The sequence below is a fragment of the Schistocerca nitens genome, chromosome 1 (assembly GCF_023898315.1).
Source record: "Schistocerca nitens isolate TAMUIC-IGC-003100 chromosome 1, iqSchNite1.1, whole genome shotgun sequence".
NCBI classification, from domain to species: Eukaryota; Metazoa; Arthropoda; class Insecta; order Orthoptera; family Acrididae; genus Schistocerca; species Schistocerca nitens.
Genome location: NC_064614.1, coordinates 500,279,492 through 500,301,223, shown reverse-complemented (window position 1 = coordinate 500,301,223; position 21,732 = coordinate 500,279,492). Strand labels below are relative to the sequence as shown.

Below are 21,732 nucleotides of genomic sequence, written 5' to 3'. Positions count from 1 at the left end.
TTAACATTGACCTATAATCAACCAACAGTAACCATAGACGGTTACAAACATTGAGTCTTGCTTTAACTTACGCCTAAACATCTCATTCCCAACTAGGGTAGATAACTGCAGCAAGACTAAGATTGACACTGTTTCCCTGGGCCCTTCACAATATTATGATGCAAAAATACAGGATCTAGCAAATGGTCTATGTGGTCATGATGGTGACTTAATCAGCAACATGTTATACTATTTACATAGCCAGTCTATGGAAACTGGGGTATTTCCTAATAGATTGAAACATGCTACATCGATGCCAATACACAATGGTGAGGAGACACATGTAATACCCAGTCTGGTGTCAGTTCTTTCAAAAATATTTGAGAGGGTAGTGTACAAAAAGCTATGTAAATACATAATACGAAGTGGCTCACTGACACCCTCCCAATTCGGCTTTCATGAAGGGCTCTCCACAGAGGGGGCAATATTCAATCTCACTAAAGAGATTCTGGATAAGCCAAACTGTAAAAGGTATCCTGTAGAGATTTTCTGTGATCTCACTACAGCTCACGACTGTGTAAAACATAATGTATTAGTACAAAAACTGTCACACTACAGTATCAAAAACTAACCATTGGTTTGGCTACAATCTTATTTACTTAGCAGGAAACAAAGAGCTGCCCTAAAAGGTGCAGGTAAAACAGTAAAATCAGAGTGGAAAACCATTAAGTATGGTGTTCCCAAGGCTCTTCTGATCTTCCAAGTGTACTTTAATGACCTACCAGCATCAGTAAATAACAGTGCAAATACAATAATGTTTACTGATGATGCTCATATCTTGATTAAGGTTGTGGAATCCTCAGTGTAGATTATAACTGAAACAATAACACAACAATTATACAAATGGTTTGCAAACAGTCTTTCATTAAACCTCTCAAAAGCAAATTTAATGCAATTTCAGATAGCAAGTAACAAGCTTCAAGTCCTTTATATAGATAAAAATGGCCATACAATAAATGAAAATTCACACATAATATTTCTAAGAATAAAAATGAATAATAAATTAAGATGGAATGCACATATAGCCTACACGCTCAAGAAACTAAGCTCAGAAAGTTTCGCACTAAGAGCTATTATGCCCTTTGTTGACAGGGAAACAATAATTTGAAGAAACAAATGGTCTTGGTTACAATGTTAAAACATTTTACTATTATTTTGTCAAATTTAGCATATTTCCACTCTCTGATCTCATACACCATAATATTCTGGGGAAATGCTCAAAAGTAAAAAAAGTTTTGAAAATACAAAAACGAGCAATGAGGTTGATCTGTAGCGTCCTTCACAATGATTTAAAGTCACTTACTCTTGTACAAAAAGGTGTGCATTATTCAGGAACACACATTTTCATAAATGTTCATAACTTGCCAGCAGCCATAAAAAGCTTAACAACCAATGAAATTCAGTTTAAAAGAAGCCTAAAGGATTTATTGGCGGCCAACTCCTTCTCCACCGATGAATTTCTCAGTACAACCAACTGATTGTGTGTGTGTGTGAGTGTGTGTGTGTGTGTGTGTGTGTGCATGTGTGTGTGTGTGAGAGTGTATGTGTGTGTGTGTGTGTGTGTGAGAGAGAGAGAGAGAGAGAGAGAGAGAGAGTGAGTGAGTGAGTGTATCTGTGTATTAATAAAATAAATATTTTTTTTATTTTTAAATTCTGTGTATTAATGCGATCTTAGTAAAAGAGTGCTGTAAAATGATCCTTTCATATAGTGTTCATTTTAAAAAAATACATGACGATCATTCCACTTGGGACCTGAGGAATGTGCATTAGCTTATTTGTTTTAGTTGTAAATATTTGTCATGTACTATTGTTTTTCTGACATGTTCTACATCCTGGAGGACCTCCTCACTACCGTTCAAATGGAATGAAAGTAAATCTAATCTAAACATTTCAAATAGGACATCCAGCAGGCACCTATTCAAGACAGCTGGGATATTGACACTCGCAGGTCAGTACATATACTAGTTGATGGTTTTTGAAAGAACAAAAATATCTTTGCTAAACTAACTGTGATTTTCACAATAATAACACAAACCAGAGACAAAGCCGTCACAAAGACTCAGCTATTTTCAATATGGAGTTATCCAGCCTCAAATACGTATTCACAATAAGCTCCCACTGAATATAAAAATGGACATTGACAACACTCATGCATTCAAGATGAAATGAATAGATTAGATTAGATTAGATTTACTTTCATTCCAACTGATCCATGGTGAGGAGGTCCTCCAGGATGTAGAACATGTCAGAAAAACAACACATGACAAATATTTACAACTAAAACAAATAAGCTAATGTACCATTCCTCAAGTCTGAAGTGGAATGATTGTCATTTTTAATGAACACTATGAAAGAGTCATTTTACAAATACTAATGCACTGAATTTAAAATAAAAAGTTTTTTTATTTATTTATAAGGTAATAAACGTGCAATACAACTACTATAATACTTATTTACAATGAACACATTACTGCACTGAAATGGTGCAGAAGTAAGATTTTACTTACACACACACACACACACACACACACACACATGCACACGCACACACACACACACATACACACACATATTTACAATGAACACATTACTGCACTGAAATTGTGCAGAAGTTATAATATCACACACACAAATCAGTTAGCTCTACTGAAAAATTCATTAATGGAGGGTAGGAGGTAGCCACCAATAAATCATTTAGGTTTCTCTTAAAATGAATTTCATTGGTTGTTAAGCTTTTTATGGCTGCTGGCAAGTTATTGAAAATGTGTGTTCCTGAATAATGCACACCTTTTTGTACAAGACTAAGTGACTTTAAATTCTTGTGAAGATTATTCTTATTTCTAGTATTGATTCCATGAATTTAGCTGTTGGTTTGAAAAAGTGATATATATTTAATGACAAATTTCATTAAGGAATAAATATATTGGGAAGCAGTTGTTCCCTAAACAGGCTTCTGCAGGATGTTATTGAGTTCACACCACATATAACTCTTACTGCACGTTTTTGTGCATGGAAAACTTTAGCTTGGCTTGATGAATTACCCCAAAAAATAATCCCATATGACATTATGGAATGAAAGTAAGCGTAGTATGCCAGCACTTTCATTTTTACATCCCCTATGTCTGACACAATTTGCATTACTAATAGAGATTTGTTAAGATGCTTCAGCAGTTCTGTGGTGTGCTCCTCCCAGTTGAGTTTATTATCAAGCTGTAATCCCAAGAATTTAGCACTGTCCTCTTCTTCTATCTGCGTGTCATTATATGTTAGGCATATACTAGTGGGACACCCCTTACAAGTTCTGAACTGCATGTAGTGTGTTTTTTTTTCAAAGTTCAATGACAGAGAATTGCCTAGGAACCAGTGATTAATGTCCACAAATATTTTATTAGCTGATCTTTCTAAGACTAGACTTGATTGCTATTTATAGCAATGTTTGTATCATCAGCAAACAAAACGAACTTGTCATCTGGTAATGTTACTGATGAAAGGTCATTGATATACACAAGAAAAGGTAAGGGTCCCAAAATGGAACCTTGTGGGACCCCATATGTAATTAGTTCCCAGTTGGATGATGCCTGATAGCTTGATACATGTCTATTTCCTAATAACACCCTTTGTTTCCTGCCAGAGATATAAGATTTGAACCATTTTGTAGCATTTCCTGTAACACTGTAATATTCTAATTTACTTAAAAGGATATTGTGATTTACACAGATCACAAAATATACCAGATGCTTGCAATTTTTTGTCTAATGAATTAAGCACATTTTCACTTTAAGTGAACCCTTTATAAATCCAAAGTGTGACTTTGACAGTATATTATTTGAGATAAGATGGATATAAAGCTGATTGTACATTACTTTTTCTAAAATTTTTGAGAATGCTGGCAACAGTGAAATTGGACGGAAATTTGATGCTATTTCTTTATCTCCCTTCTTAAACAGTGGCTTATATTCAGCATATTTCAACCATTCAGGAAATATTCCACTGATAAATGACTGGCTACACTGTTAGCTTAATATGTTACTTAGCTCAGAATCACATTCTTTAATTAACTTTGTTGTTATTTCATCATACCCACTAGTAATTCTGTTGGGGTAGTGAGGGTCAAATTCATATTATGGAAGTTACTTGAAATGTTTGGTCTGAGGTATTCCATAGCAGCATCTACCGAACCTGACAACACCAGTAACAGTTATAAAATGTTTGTTAAAAGTTGTGCAACACTATAAACATCTGTCACCAATGTATCATTTACTCTTAATGCTATTTGTTCCTCTTCATGTCTGGTTCTACCGGTCTCCTCCTTCACTATATCCTATATTGTCTTTATTTTGTTATCTGATATGACTATCTTTTCCTTGTAATATATTTACTTCGATGTCTGTATTACAGTCTTTAATATTTTGCAGTCTTTCTTGCAATGTGCTGTAGCATCAACATCGGAACTGTTTCGGATTGACAGATACAGTTTTCTTTTTGTTTTACAAGATACCCCTATTCCTTAAGTAATCCATGACTTCTTTGTAGACTTTGCTCTAACCTTGGTAAGTTTTGGGGGAAAACAGTGTTCGAATAAGGTAAGCACTTTATTAGCAAAAGTGTTATATTTTTCATTCATGCCATGAGCACAGTAAACATCAGTCCAGTGAATGTCTCTGAGGAGTGTCCTAAAATAATCAATTTTTGGCTTATTGATTACTCTCTTGAGCTCAGATTTAACAGATTTTATATCCTGTTCAGTATTAACATTTAACAGAAGGAACTGCATGTCAGGGTGTGAGAGGCCATTGACTATTGGTTTTGTAATATAATTTTGTTCATTGGACTTTTCTATAAAGATATTATCAATGGCTGTTTGTGAGCAATTGGCTACCCTAGTGGGGAACTTCCTCATACTCCATACTGTATATAATTTAAATGAATTTCTAAGGCAATAAGATTTGCGTAAGATCTTTTTTATTATAAATGTTTTAATTTGTATGACAGTGTGTGTAATAATGTATAACTTGTATATGTATTGTCTGCAGTACTGTTGTTTTTCTTGAAACCTTGAATTTAATATTGTATATATTGTATTTATATTGTTTACAATATTGTTTATCTTCTTTTTGCCTGTATACTATTGTATTCATCTGAGTTGTTCTACGTTAAGTACAGATTTGTATAGAATGTAATTTAAGAGGACCAAATAAAAATCACATAAAATAAAATAAAATATTTTACAAGAATATTTAAAAGATTTTACCAGATGTTCCAGATATTTTTGCTGTTTCTTAGTTGTTTTTTGTTAAGAGATGTTATAGAATCAGTCGTGTAAGCAAGATTTGTTGAGTGTATTAAGCATTCTTTTAGAGCTCTCACTTGTCTTTAGTCTGTCAGTATCGGTAGATGAAGTATTTGGGAATCTTAGTGAGCTCTGAAAGAGACTCCTATAGCTGCTGGATAAGTGAAAAATAGTATCATGCTCTCGACAGACTTTTAATTCATATTAATACAATTATAACAAGGAGACTACCAATTTTCATAATATTACTTAGCGGTAATTTTAAAGTGGAGAAAGACTAATGGACTAATAAGATCTACAAAACAGTCAACGTTGTATGATCAGCAACTTCCATAAGATTTAGTGATCTGTGACTTTAACGTAGTCCCTAAATTACATTATAAACTATCTTAAAAATAAAAACTAATGTTGATTGGCGGTATTTCTCAAACACACGTTCTCTCACAATAAGTACTGGTTGGTTGGTTTTGGGGAAGGAGACCAGACGGCGTGGTCATCGGTCTCATCGGATTAGGGAAGGAAGTCGGCCGTGCCCTTTCAGAGGAACCATCCCGGCATTTGCGTGGAGTGATTTAGGGAAATCACGGAAAACCTAAATCAGGATGGCCGGACGCGGGATTGAACCGTCGTCCTCCCGAATGCGAGTCCAGTGTCTAACCACTGCGCCACCTCGCTCGGTCACAATAAGTACTGCCCATTCACAATATGTATTGCATCACTGATACAGGGCATTTTTCCAGACAAATTAAAATATGTATTTGCTAAAGCCTTTTGGAACATATGAAGAGACGTGAACAATGACCGACGTGTTTCATTGTTGACACCCTTTTCTAAATCCTTTGAGAAAGTAATATCCGATCTGTGTAATAACAAAAATAATATTGAATGTAAATCATATTTTATAATTTCAAAAAGGCGTCGGGTAATGTTATTTATATATTCACTAACCAATTTCAAACGCTTTACCGGTAGTAAAAGTCGGTAATCTGTATGGTTGTAGGAAATGACAACCAAAGATTACTTGCTGTCAGCAATATCTTTGTATTTCCCCGAATAGCGCTGTCAATTGCAGTGTTTGTTTTGGAGGTGGTGCAGATGGTTTCACCGAAGTGGATGCAAGGTTAAACAGTTGTGACACTTCGTCACATTGAGAATCCGCGACGGTGCCTTTGTGGTTTTAAGAGAAAGTTTGAGGACATAAAAGTTTCCGCGGTACTTCCGTGAGCTAAACATTGAACGGTTGGCTGAATAAGTCTAATAAGAATTGGGCTTTATACAGATTCCTATACTCTGTTAATTCGCAAAAGATTTTCTGCCGCTCGCTGCCTCTACGTATCCTTGACATGCACGACAGCGGCAGGTCAAGAGCGGAGACCGAAAATTTGTTTTTACCAGTAATTCATGAAAAACGCGAGTTTCAACAAACGGCGAAGAATAATGAACTTATCCATTCATACAGCACAGTGCCAGAGAAGTTACTGAGTATACACCAGGAATTAGCTAATAGGCTATCAGAATTACCATTCTCGGCACCAATCGAATACATTTATAATCCTGTGGACTACGCTTTTGATGTCCATGCTCAATTTGTAAATAAATTCTGCCACTCAGAAAAGCAAATTTTATTTCTTGGTATGAATCCTGGACCATGGGGTATGTCGCAAACTGGGGTGAGTCGTTCGACCCACCCCCTTTCCCCATCCTCCTCTTAATGGGAGAGATGACACTTTTCAAGTACTGAAGACGTTCTGTTTATAAAGTGTTACATTGAACATTAAGATTAGTTCATTTCGTTTAACTTTTCAGGTACCATTTGGTGAAGTGACGATAGTGAGAGACTGGTTAGGTATTAGTGGGGAAGTTAGATGCCCGTCTAAACAATGCCCTAAAAGACCTGTGCTGGGTTTCAACTGTAAGAGAAGAGAAATTAGTGGTTGGAAGTTCTGGAACTTCTTCAAAGGCATATGTTTGAATCCGTTCAGGTTCTTCAGACATGCTTTTGTTTACAATTACTGTCCATTGGCATTTATGACAGCAACAGGAAAGAATGTAACGCCAGCAGAAATGAAGGTTTGTTCTACCATTTCTATCTTCAACAAAGTAATTGTTTATCTAAAAATTAAATTATTTCATAGAAAACTGAAACTGACAAATGTTTAATGTTTGTTATAGAGTGAGACCTCGTAGATTAGTAGAGCTCTTTGAAAAGTACATGTTTTACCATTTACAAGTAGATGCAGACAGCCATTCTGCAAGGTTGTAGATAAGCTAATCTAAAGTAGATGAAATTCCTACCTGTTTTGTATATAAAGCTGTTATCAATCCAAAGAATGGTTTAAGTGCTACAGTGTTTTACTCAGCTTGGTCCTATTACAAATGGCATTCCCCTGCTTTCTTTCGTACCGACTGAGGTGGCACACTGCTTACTGCAGCGGACTCACATTTTGGAGGATGACAGTTCAAATCCACCTCTGGCCACTAAGCTTTAGGTTTTCCATGATTTCCCTAAATTCTCCAGGTAAATGTTGGAATGGTTCTTTCAAAGGCCACAGCTGATTTCCTTCACCATCCTTGACACAATCCGAGCTTGTGCTCAGTCTCTAATGGCCCTGATGCTAATGGAACATCAAAAATCAGTCTTCCTTTGCTTTCTTTCAGTCTTTGAATTTCCTGGGAAGTACTGGGGTCCCTGTAACACGGTGTCAGAATGGTCCCTTTCTGGCATTTAGTAAGGGCTGTATGAGGAAACATCAGGGTAAATAGGAAATATTTGGGTTGGGTGGGGGGGGGGACTTCTTTCCAGTGGCCTGCAAAGATTTTCTTCTTCCTTTTCTGTCCACACCAAAAACAAACCCATGTTACATAGCAGTTACTAAAGCCAAAGTACTCCTCTCATGTTTAGAAACATTAAGCATGTAACTTGGCTGAATCACAATTGCTTCTATGAATGCAGAATAATTCTGACGAATAAAATGTCTCTACTCCAGATTTCAGCAGAAGGCAAAGGCTCACTCTTAGAGGTGCATGTACTTGAAAATTATGATCAGAATTGTCAAAAGATACTTAGCTGATTAGAACAGTGTTAATATTATAATCAAATCATATTAGCGTTATGTTAAACATTTAGGAGTACTGCCATTGCTACAAATGAAACTTTGAAGTTCTCTACTTCTACTTTTATTCTGCTATATCCTATAATACCAAATTCCAGGACAGCTCTGTGTGTTTCCAAAATATATTCTGAACTAAATAATGAGCCATCACAAAGATTTATTGTGTCAATTCATGAAAGTGACATAAGATGCATTTCAGGGGTAGGATTCTAATACTGTCTACATAACAAATCTACCTGCACATTTGTAGTTAACAGCATTTCCCTGTTCAAAAGAAGTTGTGGCCTTAGCTCATTGAACACAGGCCAGTAATGTAATAAAATGTGCGTGTGGCTAGGGCCTCCAGTTGGGTAGACCAGCCACCTCGTGCAAGTCTTTTAGAACCTGATACCAATAGCTTAAAAAAGGTGCAATTCATTTTTGAGGTTGTAATTGCGACAAGGTTTCTTGATAAATCTTTGTAATTTGTACAAGAGTTTCACACATCAGTTTCGACCATTTGCTATTATATAGTACTCAGTGTTTGAGATTTGATGTACAGTTCATACTAAAATTCCATGACACTATCTTACAACCACATGTACATGTGGTTGGCACTGTTTTTATTCAGTGAAGACTAGGTACTGGTTCACTGTGGTGCCAGTGGTCCCACAGAGCTAATAAGGGGGTCATTCCATGTCAATTCAACCAATCTGAGAAAATGTTCTAGCTGTTGGTCTCAGATTTGGCTGAAATGTAGCACACCAATGCTACCAAGTGTGGAACATTCATGTACACAATTCCCCTGCGAATTAGTTCCAGAATTATGGCTTGTGAAAGAAGGTGGCATGACCCGGAAATTGCAACCCGCATCTGGCAATCTATCTTCAGATTTATTTATTTATTTATTTAGCATCCAGTAGATCACACATGTGATATAGGATTTGTCATTTGATTACACGTAACACATAACAACACATACACATAATAAATTGACAAACATATACAAACAGCAAACAAATTACATACACATAGTACAATAGTAGTGTACAACAACATATTACCCAAAAAACAAAAGTACATGCTCACAATGAAAATTTTTAGATAATGAACTATGCCTTATACACAAAACTTGTTACGGATATACACAAAAATGTATTACGGATAGTTAACAGATTTTTCCTAAATTTCATAATTACAAAGTTGAAAACATCATTTAATTAGTCTGAATTTTTAAAAAAAAAAAAAAAATAAGTAGGCTACAGGTTTCAATTCACAGTCTGAGACAGGTATTCATTTACACTGTAGAAGCATTTTTCCATCAAGTATTTTTTTACTTCATGCTTGAAATTATTTTTGCCTTTCAATTCTTTAATTTGAGATGGAAGTGCATTTAAAAGCTTTATTCCTAAGTGGCTAACATGTTTCTGACTTCTAGTTTTTGCTACATAGGGAATGTGGAAGTCTTTACAATGCCTTGTATTGTGATCATGGTAGCTTGAGTTGGTTTGGAGATCGCAGTTATTTTTACTTATCGTTTCCAGGCATTTAAAAATATATATTGATGGTATTGTAAGTATCTTTAGTTGTCTGAATAAGGGTCTACAGTGAGTTTGTGGTGGGCTGTGTGTCATGATACGAATAGCTCTTTTTTGCATAATAAAAATGTCATTTAGTCTTGACCTGGTTTTTCCCCAAAAACTTATGCCATAGCTTGCAACTGATTGGAAATAACTGAAATACACTGCTCTAATACATTCTTTGCTGCATACCTTGGATATTATTCTTAAGGCAAAACATGCTGAGCTAAGTTTCTGGGTAAGATACACACTGTGTTCATTCCAGTTTAAATCTTGGTCAATTCGCATTCCCAGAAACTTTGTAGTGCACACTTTTTCTATTTGTTTGCTATCCAGCATAAGGCACATATTTTCCCTTTGACACTTGCTTCCATACTGTATAAAGTTTGTTTTCTTTGTATTTAATGTCAGCTTATTTGAATAAAACCATGACTGGATGTATGAGAGCGTTTTCTCTGCTGTAGTACACAATGATTCTTTTATATCACTAATTATGATACTCGTGTCATCTGCAAATAGTAGAATTTTGGCTGAGCTGTCTGGAGCCTGTATATCATTTATATAAATTAGAAATAACAATGGGCCCAGAATGCTGCCCTGTGGAACACCTATTTCAATTTGTTTTGGTTCAGATACGAGTTTAAAATTGTGAAGATTGTTGGATGACCTCAGCTCAACAACTTGTGACCTGTTTTGCAGATAAGATTCAAACCATTTTTTAACAGTACCCCTGATGCCTATTGCTTCAAGTTTCTCTAGTAATATTACATGGTTCACAGTATCAAATGCTTTGGATAAATCTAGATTAATTCCAACAACCTGTTTATTTGACTCCAAATTTCTTACTATTTCTGTTGTGTAGTCCAATATGGCTGTTTCTGTACTGTGCCCTGCTCGAAAGCCATGTTGACTGTTATTTATTAGTTTATATTTTTCTAGATATTTTGTAACCCTGATTTTCATTAATTCCTCAATTATTTTGGAGAAGGCTGGAAGGAGAGATATAGGTCGGTAATTTTCTATTTTATGTCTGTCACCATTTTTGTATAGAGGTATCACTTTGGAGATTTTAAGTTTGTCCGGAAATATCCCTTCACTAAGGGACAAGTTTGCTATGTGCACTATAGGTTTGACAACACATGGAGCAATTTTCTTAATTATTGATACAGGTACATCATCCAAACCAGAGGACATTTTGGATTTCAAGCATTTAATGACTTTTAGAACTTCATGCTCATTTGTTGGCATTGCCATCATGCTGGTATTTACCATTGGAGTTGTCACTGTTGGTTGTTGCATAAATTTACTACTTAAAGTAAGGGGAATATTTACAAAATAATTGTTTACATAGTTTGCCATGGCATCTTTTTCTATGGGAATATTTTCATTATTTTTAAGATTGATTTCCTGTTCTTTAGTTTGACCCCCAGTTTCTTTTTTTACCATTTTCCACATCATTCTGGACTTGTTACTAGCTTGCCTTATTAATCTATCATTACTTAATAATTTTGCTTTTGCTAATACTTTGCGGTAAGTCTTTTTGTATGTCCTCACATACTCAACAAACTGCTGATCATGACATGTTTTTAACTTTAAACTTAGTAATTTCATGGTTTCACTTGACTTTTTAATTCCGGGTGTAATCCAGGTCCCTTTGGATCCAGATGATCTATAGCTCAAAAGCTTTTTTGGGAAACACATTTCAAAGTATGTCATAAAAGTGGAAGCAAATATATTGTAAGCATCATTTGTGTTTGTTTGTGCCAGGACCTCTGACCAAACTGCATTTTTTAAATTATTTTTGAACTGATTACAATTTTCAGTAGAGAAAAATCGTTTGTACTCCTTTTTATTTTCCTCCTCCTTGGGAGTTGCAGTGAGATTAAAGGTTAGTGCATTATGATCTGATAATCCTATATTTACATTTGTAACTGCAACTTCACGTGTGTGCACATTTGAGAAGATGTTATCTATTAGGCTTTCACTGGAATCTGTTATTCTAGTGGGAGCTGATATGTGGGGGAACATGTTGAAGCTTTTTAGTATGTCTAAAAACTTGTTTTTTACTGGACTCTGGACCAATAGATTAATATTAAAGTCACCACAAAGAATTATGGTAGAGTTCTCATTTGAGAAAATGTTGAGCATTTCTTCCAAATTCTTAAGAAAGACTTCAGTATCTCCAGATGGTGACCTGTATATTGCTGCAACAATTATTTTCTTCTTTAAACTATATAACTGAATGGTTACTGCTTCAAAATCCTTTTCTATGATTAATGGTTTAGCCTCGTATCTTAACTTAAATTTAAGCTTGGGATTTAGATAAATGCATACACCACCACCTTTGGCATTTTGCCTACAGTACTGACTGGCAAGTTTATATTGGCTTAAGTTTATGCTGTTTAGTTCACTGTCCCTGCACCAATGTTCCATAACACATAAACAATCAATATGGTCACTGTTTGCTGCTACCTCAAGTTCAAGGTACTTGTTTTTAAGACACTGAATGTTCAGACTCATAATTCTTAGCTGATTTGAACAATCCAACTGACCTGTGACTTTACACTCTGTTGATGCATTTTCTCTTACACTGTTAGAAGACTTCATACCTTGTTGTAGATTCCTCTGCTTGCAAACATTTCCCTGTTACGTGCTGTTGTTCACTGTTTTGCCCCAGCAAAAATCCTGACTTCTCAAGGGTGGCTGCCTTCTTCTGGTGTGATGACTACTCCTATTTCCACTGCTGCCTAAAAAATTTTCTGTGTGTTTCTTGTGTGTGGCTTCTGTTCGTTGGTGGCAATCAGCAGGTGAGTTAACTTCTGGAGCTTGTATAGGCCTAAGTTTTGCTTCATCCACATCTGTCCTCTTCGGTTTAAACCATTTCGTAATTTTCGTTTGGCTGACGACTTGATTGATTGTTTTTTGCCTAATCGGTTTGAACCACTTGGTAATTCGCGTTTGGCCGATGGCACAGCTTGTAACTCGTATAAAACACTTCTTAATTTCCGTTTGTTTGTCACTTATACTTTTTTCTTCACTCTTCTTCGAAATGCGAGTACATATTTTTTCGGCTAGTAATTTCTTTCCTGGCGTATTTAAATGAAGTCCATGGACTGTATGGAACCTTCGCTCCAATCTGTTTATGTCTACAATATCGACATTCTTAAAGTTAGTGCATATTTCAGTGATACACTCGTTTGCAACATTAATTTCGCGGTTCACACACGACCAGGGTGGTAAATCATGACGATGCGGGATATTCACAATGAGTACATTTGTGTGGGTTAAATTATTTAGACATTTCCTCATTTCTGTAATCACCTTGTGTGTCTCGTTTCTATAGACGTCGTTTGATCCTCCTATTAACACGGCGAAATCGTCTTTATTCAAACTAGCTACGTCAGTTGATGTTGTTAGATCCGTTATTTCACTCAATGGAGCCCCTGGCTTTATGAAACCAGATGCCTTGAAACTACATGTTCTCATCAACACTGCGGAAATTTCACGGCCGTGACTATCACCTAACACACAGATTGTTTTGTGTTTCGCACTTTTTGTAACCGGAGGATTTAAGATTCTTCTTCTCACCTGACTAGTGTTGTTTTTTGGCCGCACGTGTTCTAAATGTTCTTCAGTTTGCAGTTTCGCTGGAGATGACTTTTTTAACGTAGTTTCCTTTGTTGCATTGTAGTCTGTGGTAGTGTAGGTGGGCGCACTCATTTTCGGAGTTTTTAGAATATCTCCTGACGCAGTATTTTCGTTGTTTGACCTACTTACAACGAGCAACGGTTTGCCTACTTTGTTTTCCAATTTTTCAACCCTTTCCGACGTGTTCACTGAATCCACGGCAGAAAGCACTTCAAAAGAGTTTTTTTGCACTAAATTTTCACTGTCTTTCACATCTTTTACCTTATGAGTACAACTTCCTTCAGTCATTCTCTTCCATTTTTCCGAGACCGAGTCTTCTTTCTTCATTAGCGTCTCACGTTTTTCAGATTGTAGTTTACTTATTTCCACCTTTTGAGCGTCTATTGTAAACTGTAGACTGGATATCCGTTCACTTCAGCTCTTAGTAACTTTGGAACTATTCCGCACAGTCCAGTGAAATTTTTACAACCCAGTAACATCCACTTAGGAAACACACTCTATGAATCAAAACACCAACAACATATTTCTAAGGGAAAATAAAAAATTCCAAAATGTGATTAAAAAAATGTAATACGTTAAAAGGTACATATTGTAGGTGCCCTCTATGCCAAATATAATTCACTCAAAAAGGGTATAATTTTTTTTGTGGTACGCTTAATGTGACCTAAACACACACAAACTCATCTTGCCCACAACAGTCACAAAAACTGAGTTACATGCACACAAAATTACAAAAATTTGAAAAATTACCTGAAAAACATGGATTTTCTAAGTGTGGTAGCACAAAAGGGACAAGTGATATCCAAACCAAATTTCAAACACTGCATAAGTGACCATAATATAATATGTGGCAAAATTTCAACTTGTTATTGCAAGGCATTTGTGTACAATAAAAGTTGACAGAGATGTATTTGGTTACGTTTCTTTCAACACGATTTAGCAAGTAATAGTGATGATGCAGACAGCTTGTTTCAGATAAAGCTGCAGCAATTGTTGGGAACCATTAGGCAACAGAAAGTTAAACAATGGTAGTTTTCAGTGACAGGATGAGTCATTGTTAGGAAGGAACAACAAAGGAAACAAGCAACAATTACAGGTTAGTCATTTTTTTAAGATTCTAGTTCAGACTGGTCAGTACTGTTGTGGAAGTCAGTATGGAGGCAGAAGAGTGTACTAGTGGTGCTTTTGTTCAAACAAGTTGCAGTATTGGTAGAGCTCAAGCGTCTGAATGTCATAAAACAACATATGGAACCAAATGTGGCATTCGCTTTGTACTGTATGATCTGGAGGAATCGGACCAAGATTTGTTGCTATGGAGATCTGGGATACACCCTGTGGGCACAAGAAGTACAGTTCCAGGAAACTTTAGTGTTTGTTATCATCATATGAAAGTGTTTCTGGCTAAGTATTCTTTCCTACAAAGAAGTTGATTTGATCCATTTTGGATTCATAAGAAGACAGTGAAGTGTAACCTCAGAGAAATTGATATAAAATCAGTATTGAAAGTGAATCAGTTCATGGGACTTAACATGAAACCAGGACAAAAGTTATGTTCCAAGTGTGCTACACTGCTAAAAAATGAAGAATATTCTGATAATTTACATGATAGTGACGAAGAGTATCAGCCACCTACAACCACAGCAGATGAGCAATTAAATACTTCAGTGACTGCTCATGGTTTGTCTCCCATGAAGACACAAAGTTGGGAAAAGAGACAGGCCCAGCTATGGTAGAAGAAAACTCAAGAAGCTCAAATGGAATTAAAACACAAAATAGCTGACACACTAATGGTGGAAGAGGAAGAACTATCTGCTCCAAAGGAACAGAAATCATGCCAGGAATGCTCTGATTTGGACAAAATTGTGCATGATTTGAAAGAAAAATGTGCCATATCCACATGCCAGAAAAAAGTAGCTATTCTTACCCATGCACCTTCCAGCTGGTCTATTGACTACACTGCAAAGGAATTCAATGTTTCTACATATATGGTAAAGCAAGCTAGGAAAATAAAAGCAACCCAAGGAGTGCTTCCACAACTTCAGCAGGCTCAGGGTAAGCAATTGAGTTCAGAAATAAAGGTGGTAGTGTCAGAGTTTTATGAAAATAATGACTACAGCCGAATAATGCCTGGAAAAAAAGACTATGTAACGATGAAAATGGGAAATGTGTACAGATGCTAAAACGACTGTTGCTATGAAACATATCAGAACTATATGTAGAATTCAAGGAAAAGTATCCGAATACCAAAGTAGGTTTATCGTCTTTTTTCAATCTTCGGCCAAAATGGGTTGTGCCTGTAAGTGCAAGGGGCACACACAATGTTTGTGTATGTGAGACCCATCAAAATGCTAAGCTGATGTTTGCTGCTATAAAGGATTCTGGTCAGGATTACAAAGGTGCAATGAAGCTGCTAGTGTGTGACATCAGTTCCTACCAGTGCATGATACACAGGTGTGAAAAGTGTCCTGGTAACGCAAATCTTGCAAAACACATGAATAACAAACTGTATGGTGAACTCCTTATGGATGACGATGAACTTGTTTCTTATAAATAATGGACACACATGGGTCACACAAGTCTTGAAACAAAGCAAAGTGCAGTGGAAGATTTTGTTGAAATGTGTTGTCCTAAAAACGGACAAACTGACCACACACAGCTTCACAGCAACAGCACAATCGGCTTATCTCCAGTTTTGTAAGGATAATTTGAAACAAGATGAAATTATAGTAATACTAGACTTTTCTGAAAATTATGCATTTATAGTTCAAGATGACATCCAAGGATATCATTGGGACAACAGTCAAGCAACTCTCCAGCCATTTGCGATTTACTATAGAGGTGAATCAGGTGATGTGTCTGTCATGAACCTGTGCATTTTTAGTGACTATTTAATTCATGATGCCATTGCAGTTCATGCTCACATTCTCACAGTCATGGCATATGTGAAAAACAAGCTGCCTCGCATACATTTTGCGAAATACTTCAGTGATGGGGCAGCTAGTCAGCACAAAAACTGTAAAAATCTCAAATCTATGGATGCATTACCATGATTTTCAGATTCATGCAGAGTGGAATTTTTTCACAAGAGGTCATGGAAAAATGTATGTGGTGGTATTGGTGCTACCATGAAGCGCATGACATCACGAGCTAGTCTGCAGCACCCTGCAGAAGGTCACATTCTAACACCTCTTCAATTATTTACCTGGGTACAGAAAAATATCTCTGGCATACAATCAATCATTCTATGTTTCAAAAGATGAGGTGAAATCAGTCGAAGAGTTGCTAAAAAGCAGACTAGAACATGTTAAAACTGTTGCAGGCACAAGGAGCCATCATCACTTCTCTCCAGTGGACTCTGTCAATGTGCAGATGAGCAGACTGTCCAGTTATAACTATAGGTTCATGCACAACATCTGTCTTCACAGTGTGTCTGATTCAGGATTCAGAAGCAAAAGCAACAACATACAACCAGGTTGCTATGTTATTGCTGTTTATGATGAGAAATGGTACTTAGGATGTGTTGCAGAGTGCTGTGAAGCAGAAGGTGATGTATTTGTGAACTGCATGGCACCAGCAAGATCATTTCACTGGCCACGTTTGCCAGACAGGTGTTGGATGCCTTTTGAACATATTCTTATGACAGTTCCAGTTCCTACCACAGTGTCAGGAAGACAGTACAATTTGCCACTCAATGTACAGAGTGCAGTAGCTTAAGTGTGGGAGAACTTCTGTTCGAAGGATTGAAGGACAATCGACTGGTTTTTAGCAGTTAAGGTGCAGTAAACATTAATGATAGGTTGTGTTAATCTGTCTATATGTTGTTGCTTAGTGATTAAACAGTTGTGGGAGAGGATAAGAAGAGGCAGAACAGTTTACAATATGTTTTTACAAAATTGTGTTGTGGAACAATGGCCACATCACCAAATACATCTGTCAACTTCGATTGTACACAAATGTCTTGCAATAACATGCTGAACTTTTGAGATATGTGTCATTATGGTTACTTATACAGTGTGTGAAATTTGGCTTGGATACCACTTGTCCCTTTTGTACTACCACACTTCAAAAATCCATGTTTTTCAGGTAATTTTTCAATTTTTTGTATTTTTGTGTGCATGTACTCAGTTTTTGTGACTGATGTGGGCATGATGAGTTCTGTGTGTGTTTAGGCCACATTAAGCTTACCACAAAAAATTTATACCCTTTTTGAGTGAATTATATTTGGCATAGAGGGCACCTACAATATGTACCTTTTAACGTATTAAATTTTTTTAACAACAATTTGGATTTTATCTTTTCAGAAATATGTTGGTGTTTTGATTCATGGAGTGTGTTCTCTAATTGGATGTTACTGGGTTGTAAAAATTTCACTGGACTGTGTGGAATAGTTCCAAAGTTATTAAGACCTGAAGTTGGGTATGAAGATAGATTGCCAGATGCGGATTGCAATTTCCGCGTCAAGCCACCTTCTTTCACAAGTCATAATTCTGGAACTAACTGGCAGGGGAAACTAATACTTTGTACATGAGTGTGTTCCACACACGGTAGAATAAATGTACTGGATTTCAGTCAAATCTGAGACTATGAGCTGGAGCCCCTGGTTGAACTGACATGGAATGACCAAAGGGACAGTCAACTGAAAACAAGATAGACAAAATAAAGGTGAATAAACTGTTTGTTGTTTCAAAATTAATTGTCGTAACTGGTAATAGATGTATTCTAATGTGACAGTCAATGTCTTTGTGGAAAAATGTTTGCATTTGCCAATGTAATCATAATTGTATCCAGGTGTGCACCTCTTTATCTGAAGCAAATCAACAGCCACAAATATCTCTGTTCTGGGTGCCATAAAATATGGAAATCGCTTGGGAAGAGGTAGGACTGTATGGAGGACGTGCAATGGCTTGCCAGCAAAACTTCTGCACCATTATCAAAACAGTCTTGACAACATGCAGGCCCACCCCCTGGGGCTGTGTAAGGGCTTGCCAGTGAACCATCTGCAGCATGGACAGGCCCCATGTTGCCAAGGCTGTTCAGAGTACATTGCAGAGGTTTCGCTGAGAAGACCTTACTCATCCTCCTTACAGTCCTGATCTCTCCCCATGAAGTTTCCATATTTTTGGAGACCAGAAGAAAGACATTCATGGCTGTTGAATTGCTTAGGATGAAGACATGCACTCCTGGATATAATTATGGTTCGTAGGCAACCGCAAACATTTTTCCATGACAGCGTTCACTCTCTTGTCTCAAAATGGAATAAGTGTATTAACAGTTACGGTGATTACTTTTGAAGTATGATTCAGTTTACTTAATTTTTCCCATCTGTCTCATTTTCATTTGACTGCCCCTTATAGAAAAGGAGGGAAATGGTATACGTCGGCAGTACCGCTTACATTATGATTATGTTCATTGCTCAATTTTTATAACATTCAAGAATCTGAGAGAGAGTATAATCATTTATTCTTGGGCTTCTAAACATGAATACAAGCTTCAAATAGAAACTCTTTCAACCCTTGTATAACAGAATTCGTAACTCAGTCTCCAATGTGATGGAAACAATGTCAAAAGACTGCAAGCCCTTGCCACACCTCAGTTTACTAGACTCACTCCGGTTTATGGGATTCTGCAAAACTGGACATGTATTTCTCATAGTTCTTGTGGAACATCATAGGATTTACTTTTAAAAAAGGCTATATAGACAGTGTGAACCACTGGTGAAGAGTAACGCAACTGGTTCAGAGAGAGTTTTGCAACACTCTCAAATTCAAATGTAATTGCAGTTCAAAATAGGAACCAACAAGTTTTTAGAATTGTATCAGAGATAAGCAAATTTGAATGTGGACAAGTAGTTGGTGCTCGTGTGGTGGGTGCTTCCGTAACCAAGGTAGCCAACGTGTTTGCTGTTTCAACAGGCACCGTATTGAAGATTTTTACCATGTACAGGGAAAGCAGAAAAATATCCATTAAGTCACAAAGCAGATCAAAGTATGTACTAAATGTTCATGATGATGGTCACTGAAGAGGATTGTGATGAAAAATAAGAGGACAGCAGCTCCAAAAGTCACTGCAGAAATGACTGTCACACGCACAAAACACTCTGCGCAGGGAATGATGGGTAAGCTGGAATTCAAAAATCTGTCATCAGTTATGCAAAGGGCCTTAACAGAAAAACATGGTGCCAAAGTCCTAAAACATAACTGTGCAGATGTTCCTATGTGTGTATGATTAAGAGTGAATGTGTTATTACTTATTACAATAAAAACTGATCACTTATCTTCGCCTACCCCCTTGTTGTAATTTAAAAAATAATAAATCATGTGAAACATTGATTCAAAGTTTAGCTGTTCCACTACCTTAGATTTCCTCATGGTACTTTGTAAAGTTTTACCCACAATACTCCCCCCAGGGGGCTCACGGTTATTTCGTGAGTACGTGCGTGGCGAGCACGGGGCCCCGAGCTATTGCAGCCTTGTGTCTTTCCAGGGCTGCATTTCCGCTCCTTTCCTCTCCTAGCTCCTTCCCCTTCCCCTTTGCCCTCACCTCTCCCTCTCTTGGTGTCCTTGTTTACATTGGCCCCACTATCCTCCTGGTTCTGTTGGTTTTGCAATTTGGTTTTGTTGCGTAATCACATTCTTTTGGCATTCCCTGGTCCCCCTCTGAGGTTTGACCTTGATTACTAAATTTCTATTCTGTAGTGTGAGCCATTTGGGGAAGAGCACCTTACCTAGTGTCTCCGACGTGTGCCCTCCTACTTCATTCCACCTTTTCTTTCACGTCGTCGTCTGATGCTAGGGTGCATAGCCAGCACAGTAGCCAGCCAGAGTGGTGGGGTCACTATGTACTCTTTTGGTTGAGTCCCCTGAACACACAGGGATCACACTTCTGATACCTGACCTGTTACCACCTCATGTAAGCCTAGGAGTGGTTGCTTGTCGTCCTGGTGTATCGGAACTCCCAGCAATGGCCGCCATGCCAGACGTTCCTTTCTGTGGCTGGGTGGCACCCATGGGGAGAGCCCCTGATCGGAGTGGGTGGTATCAGGGCGGATGTTATGCAAATGAAATGCATATGGGTCCAGAACTCTGGCCATTCTTCTGCAGCCGTCTCTGTGCATGGAACTGATGCTTTTAGTGCTGCTTCTCCTGCCCCTTCGGCCTGCCCTTCCATGGCTACCCCCCTGGGAGTAGGGTCAGGCTCATCGGCTAGGGGCGAAACCTTTCCCCCACTATCTGGTTTGCACCAGGGCTGATGGGGATATTTTCACCAGTACCAAACCTATATTTTTTTGTGGAACACATTGAAGAAAAGTTTGGCGAAGTGGACTCTCTGAGCAAGATGCGGTCGGGTTCATTGTTGATCAAAACTGCTTCAGCTGCCCAGTCTGCAGCCCTTCGTGCCTGTAACCATCTTGGCAAAATTCCTGTGTCCATTATCCCCCACCAGTCTCTAAATATGGTTCAAGGTGTAATTTTTCACAGGGACCTCATCCTTCAAACTGATGAGGAACTTCGGTACAATCTGACGGCAGGGTGTTTACTTTGTTTGGCGTGTTCAGAAGGGTCCGAAGGACAATCACATTGATACTGGTGCCTTTATCCTGGCCTTTGAAGGGGATACCTTCACTGAGAAAGTAAAGATTATGGTTTATCGATGTGATGTGAAGCCGCACATCCCACCACCTATGCGGTGTTTTAAGTGCTTGGGTTTTGGACATGTCTTCCTGCTGTTCGCAGGCCTCTCTCTGTGGTGACTGTGGATGTCCACTCCATGAGGGGAGTTCCTGTGTTCTCCCTCCTTTGTGTGTTAATTGTCATGGCAATCAATCTCCACATTCACCAGATTGCCCAGTTTATAAGAAAGAAAGGAGGTACAGGAGTATAAGTCCCTTGATCGTTTAACCTTCACTGAGGCTTGTAAGAAATATGCACGTCTTCACCCTGTGGCCGTGATGTCTAGTTATGCTTTAGTTAGATCTTCACCCCTTCCTCCCCTTCCTGACCCCAGTCCCGAACCCCTCTCCTCCCCCCCCTCCCCTGCGGCTCCCACACCCTCTCCTCCGGGCGCCGCTCCCCCTCCCCAGCTG

At 37.7% G+C, this 21,732-nt stretch overlaps 2 protein-coding genes across 6 annotated transcripts in view; one reads left to right on the top strand and one right to left on the bottom strand.

Annotated features, from left to right (window-relative positions):
- Positions 1-779: 779 nt before the first annotated feature.
- Positions 780-13,862, bottom strand: LOC126252858 (uncharacterized). The gene is made up of 2 exons (XM_049953815.1): positions 12,611-13,862; positions 780-854 (listed from the first exon to the last, which is right to left on the bottom strand). The coding sequence occupies exon 1, from the start codon at positions 13,719-13,721 to the stop codon at positions 12,648-12,650; it is 1,074 nt and encodes a 357-aa protein (XP_049809772.1). The 5' UTR covers positions 13,722-13,862; the 3' UTR covers positions 780-854; positions 12,611-12,647.
- The window catches only part of LOC126252868 (single-strand selective monofunctional uracil DNA glycosylase), a 64,959-nt gene continuing 49,617 nt past the window's right edge, over positions 6,391-21,732 (top strand). For 3 of the 5 annotated variants that reach the window (XM_049953826.1, XM_049953835.1, XM_049953853.1), the window contains exons 1-2: positions 6,391-6,999; positions 7,136-7,429. In XM_049953826.1, coding sequence (XP_049809783.1) covers positions 6,673-6,999; positions 7,136-7,429 — 621 coding nt within the window. In that variant the 5' untranslated portion in view covers positions 6,391-6,672. The remainder of the gene's footprint in view (positions 7,000-7,135; positions 7,430-21,732) is intronic. The other 2 variants (XM_049953861.1, XM_049953843.1) reach the window with 1 other exon arrangement.

Excerpts from the sequence above, each read along its gene's own strand:
- LOC126252858 (XM_049953815.1), bottom strand. The coding sequence starts at position 13,721 with ATGAGTGCGCCCACCTACACTACCACAGACTACAATGCAACAAAGGAA.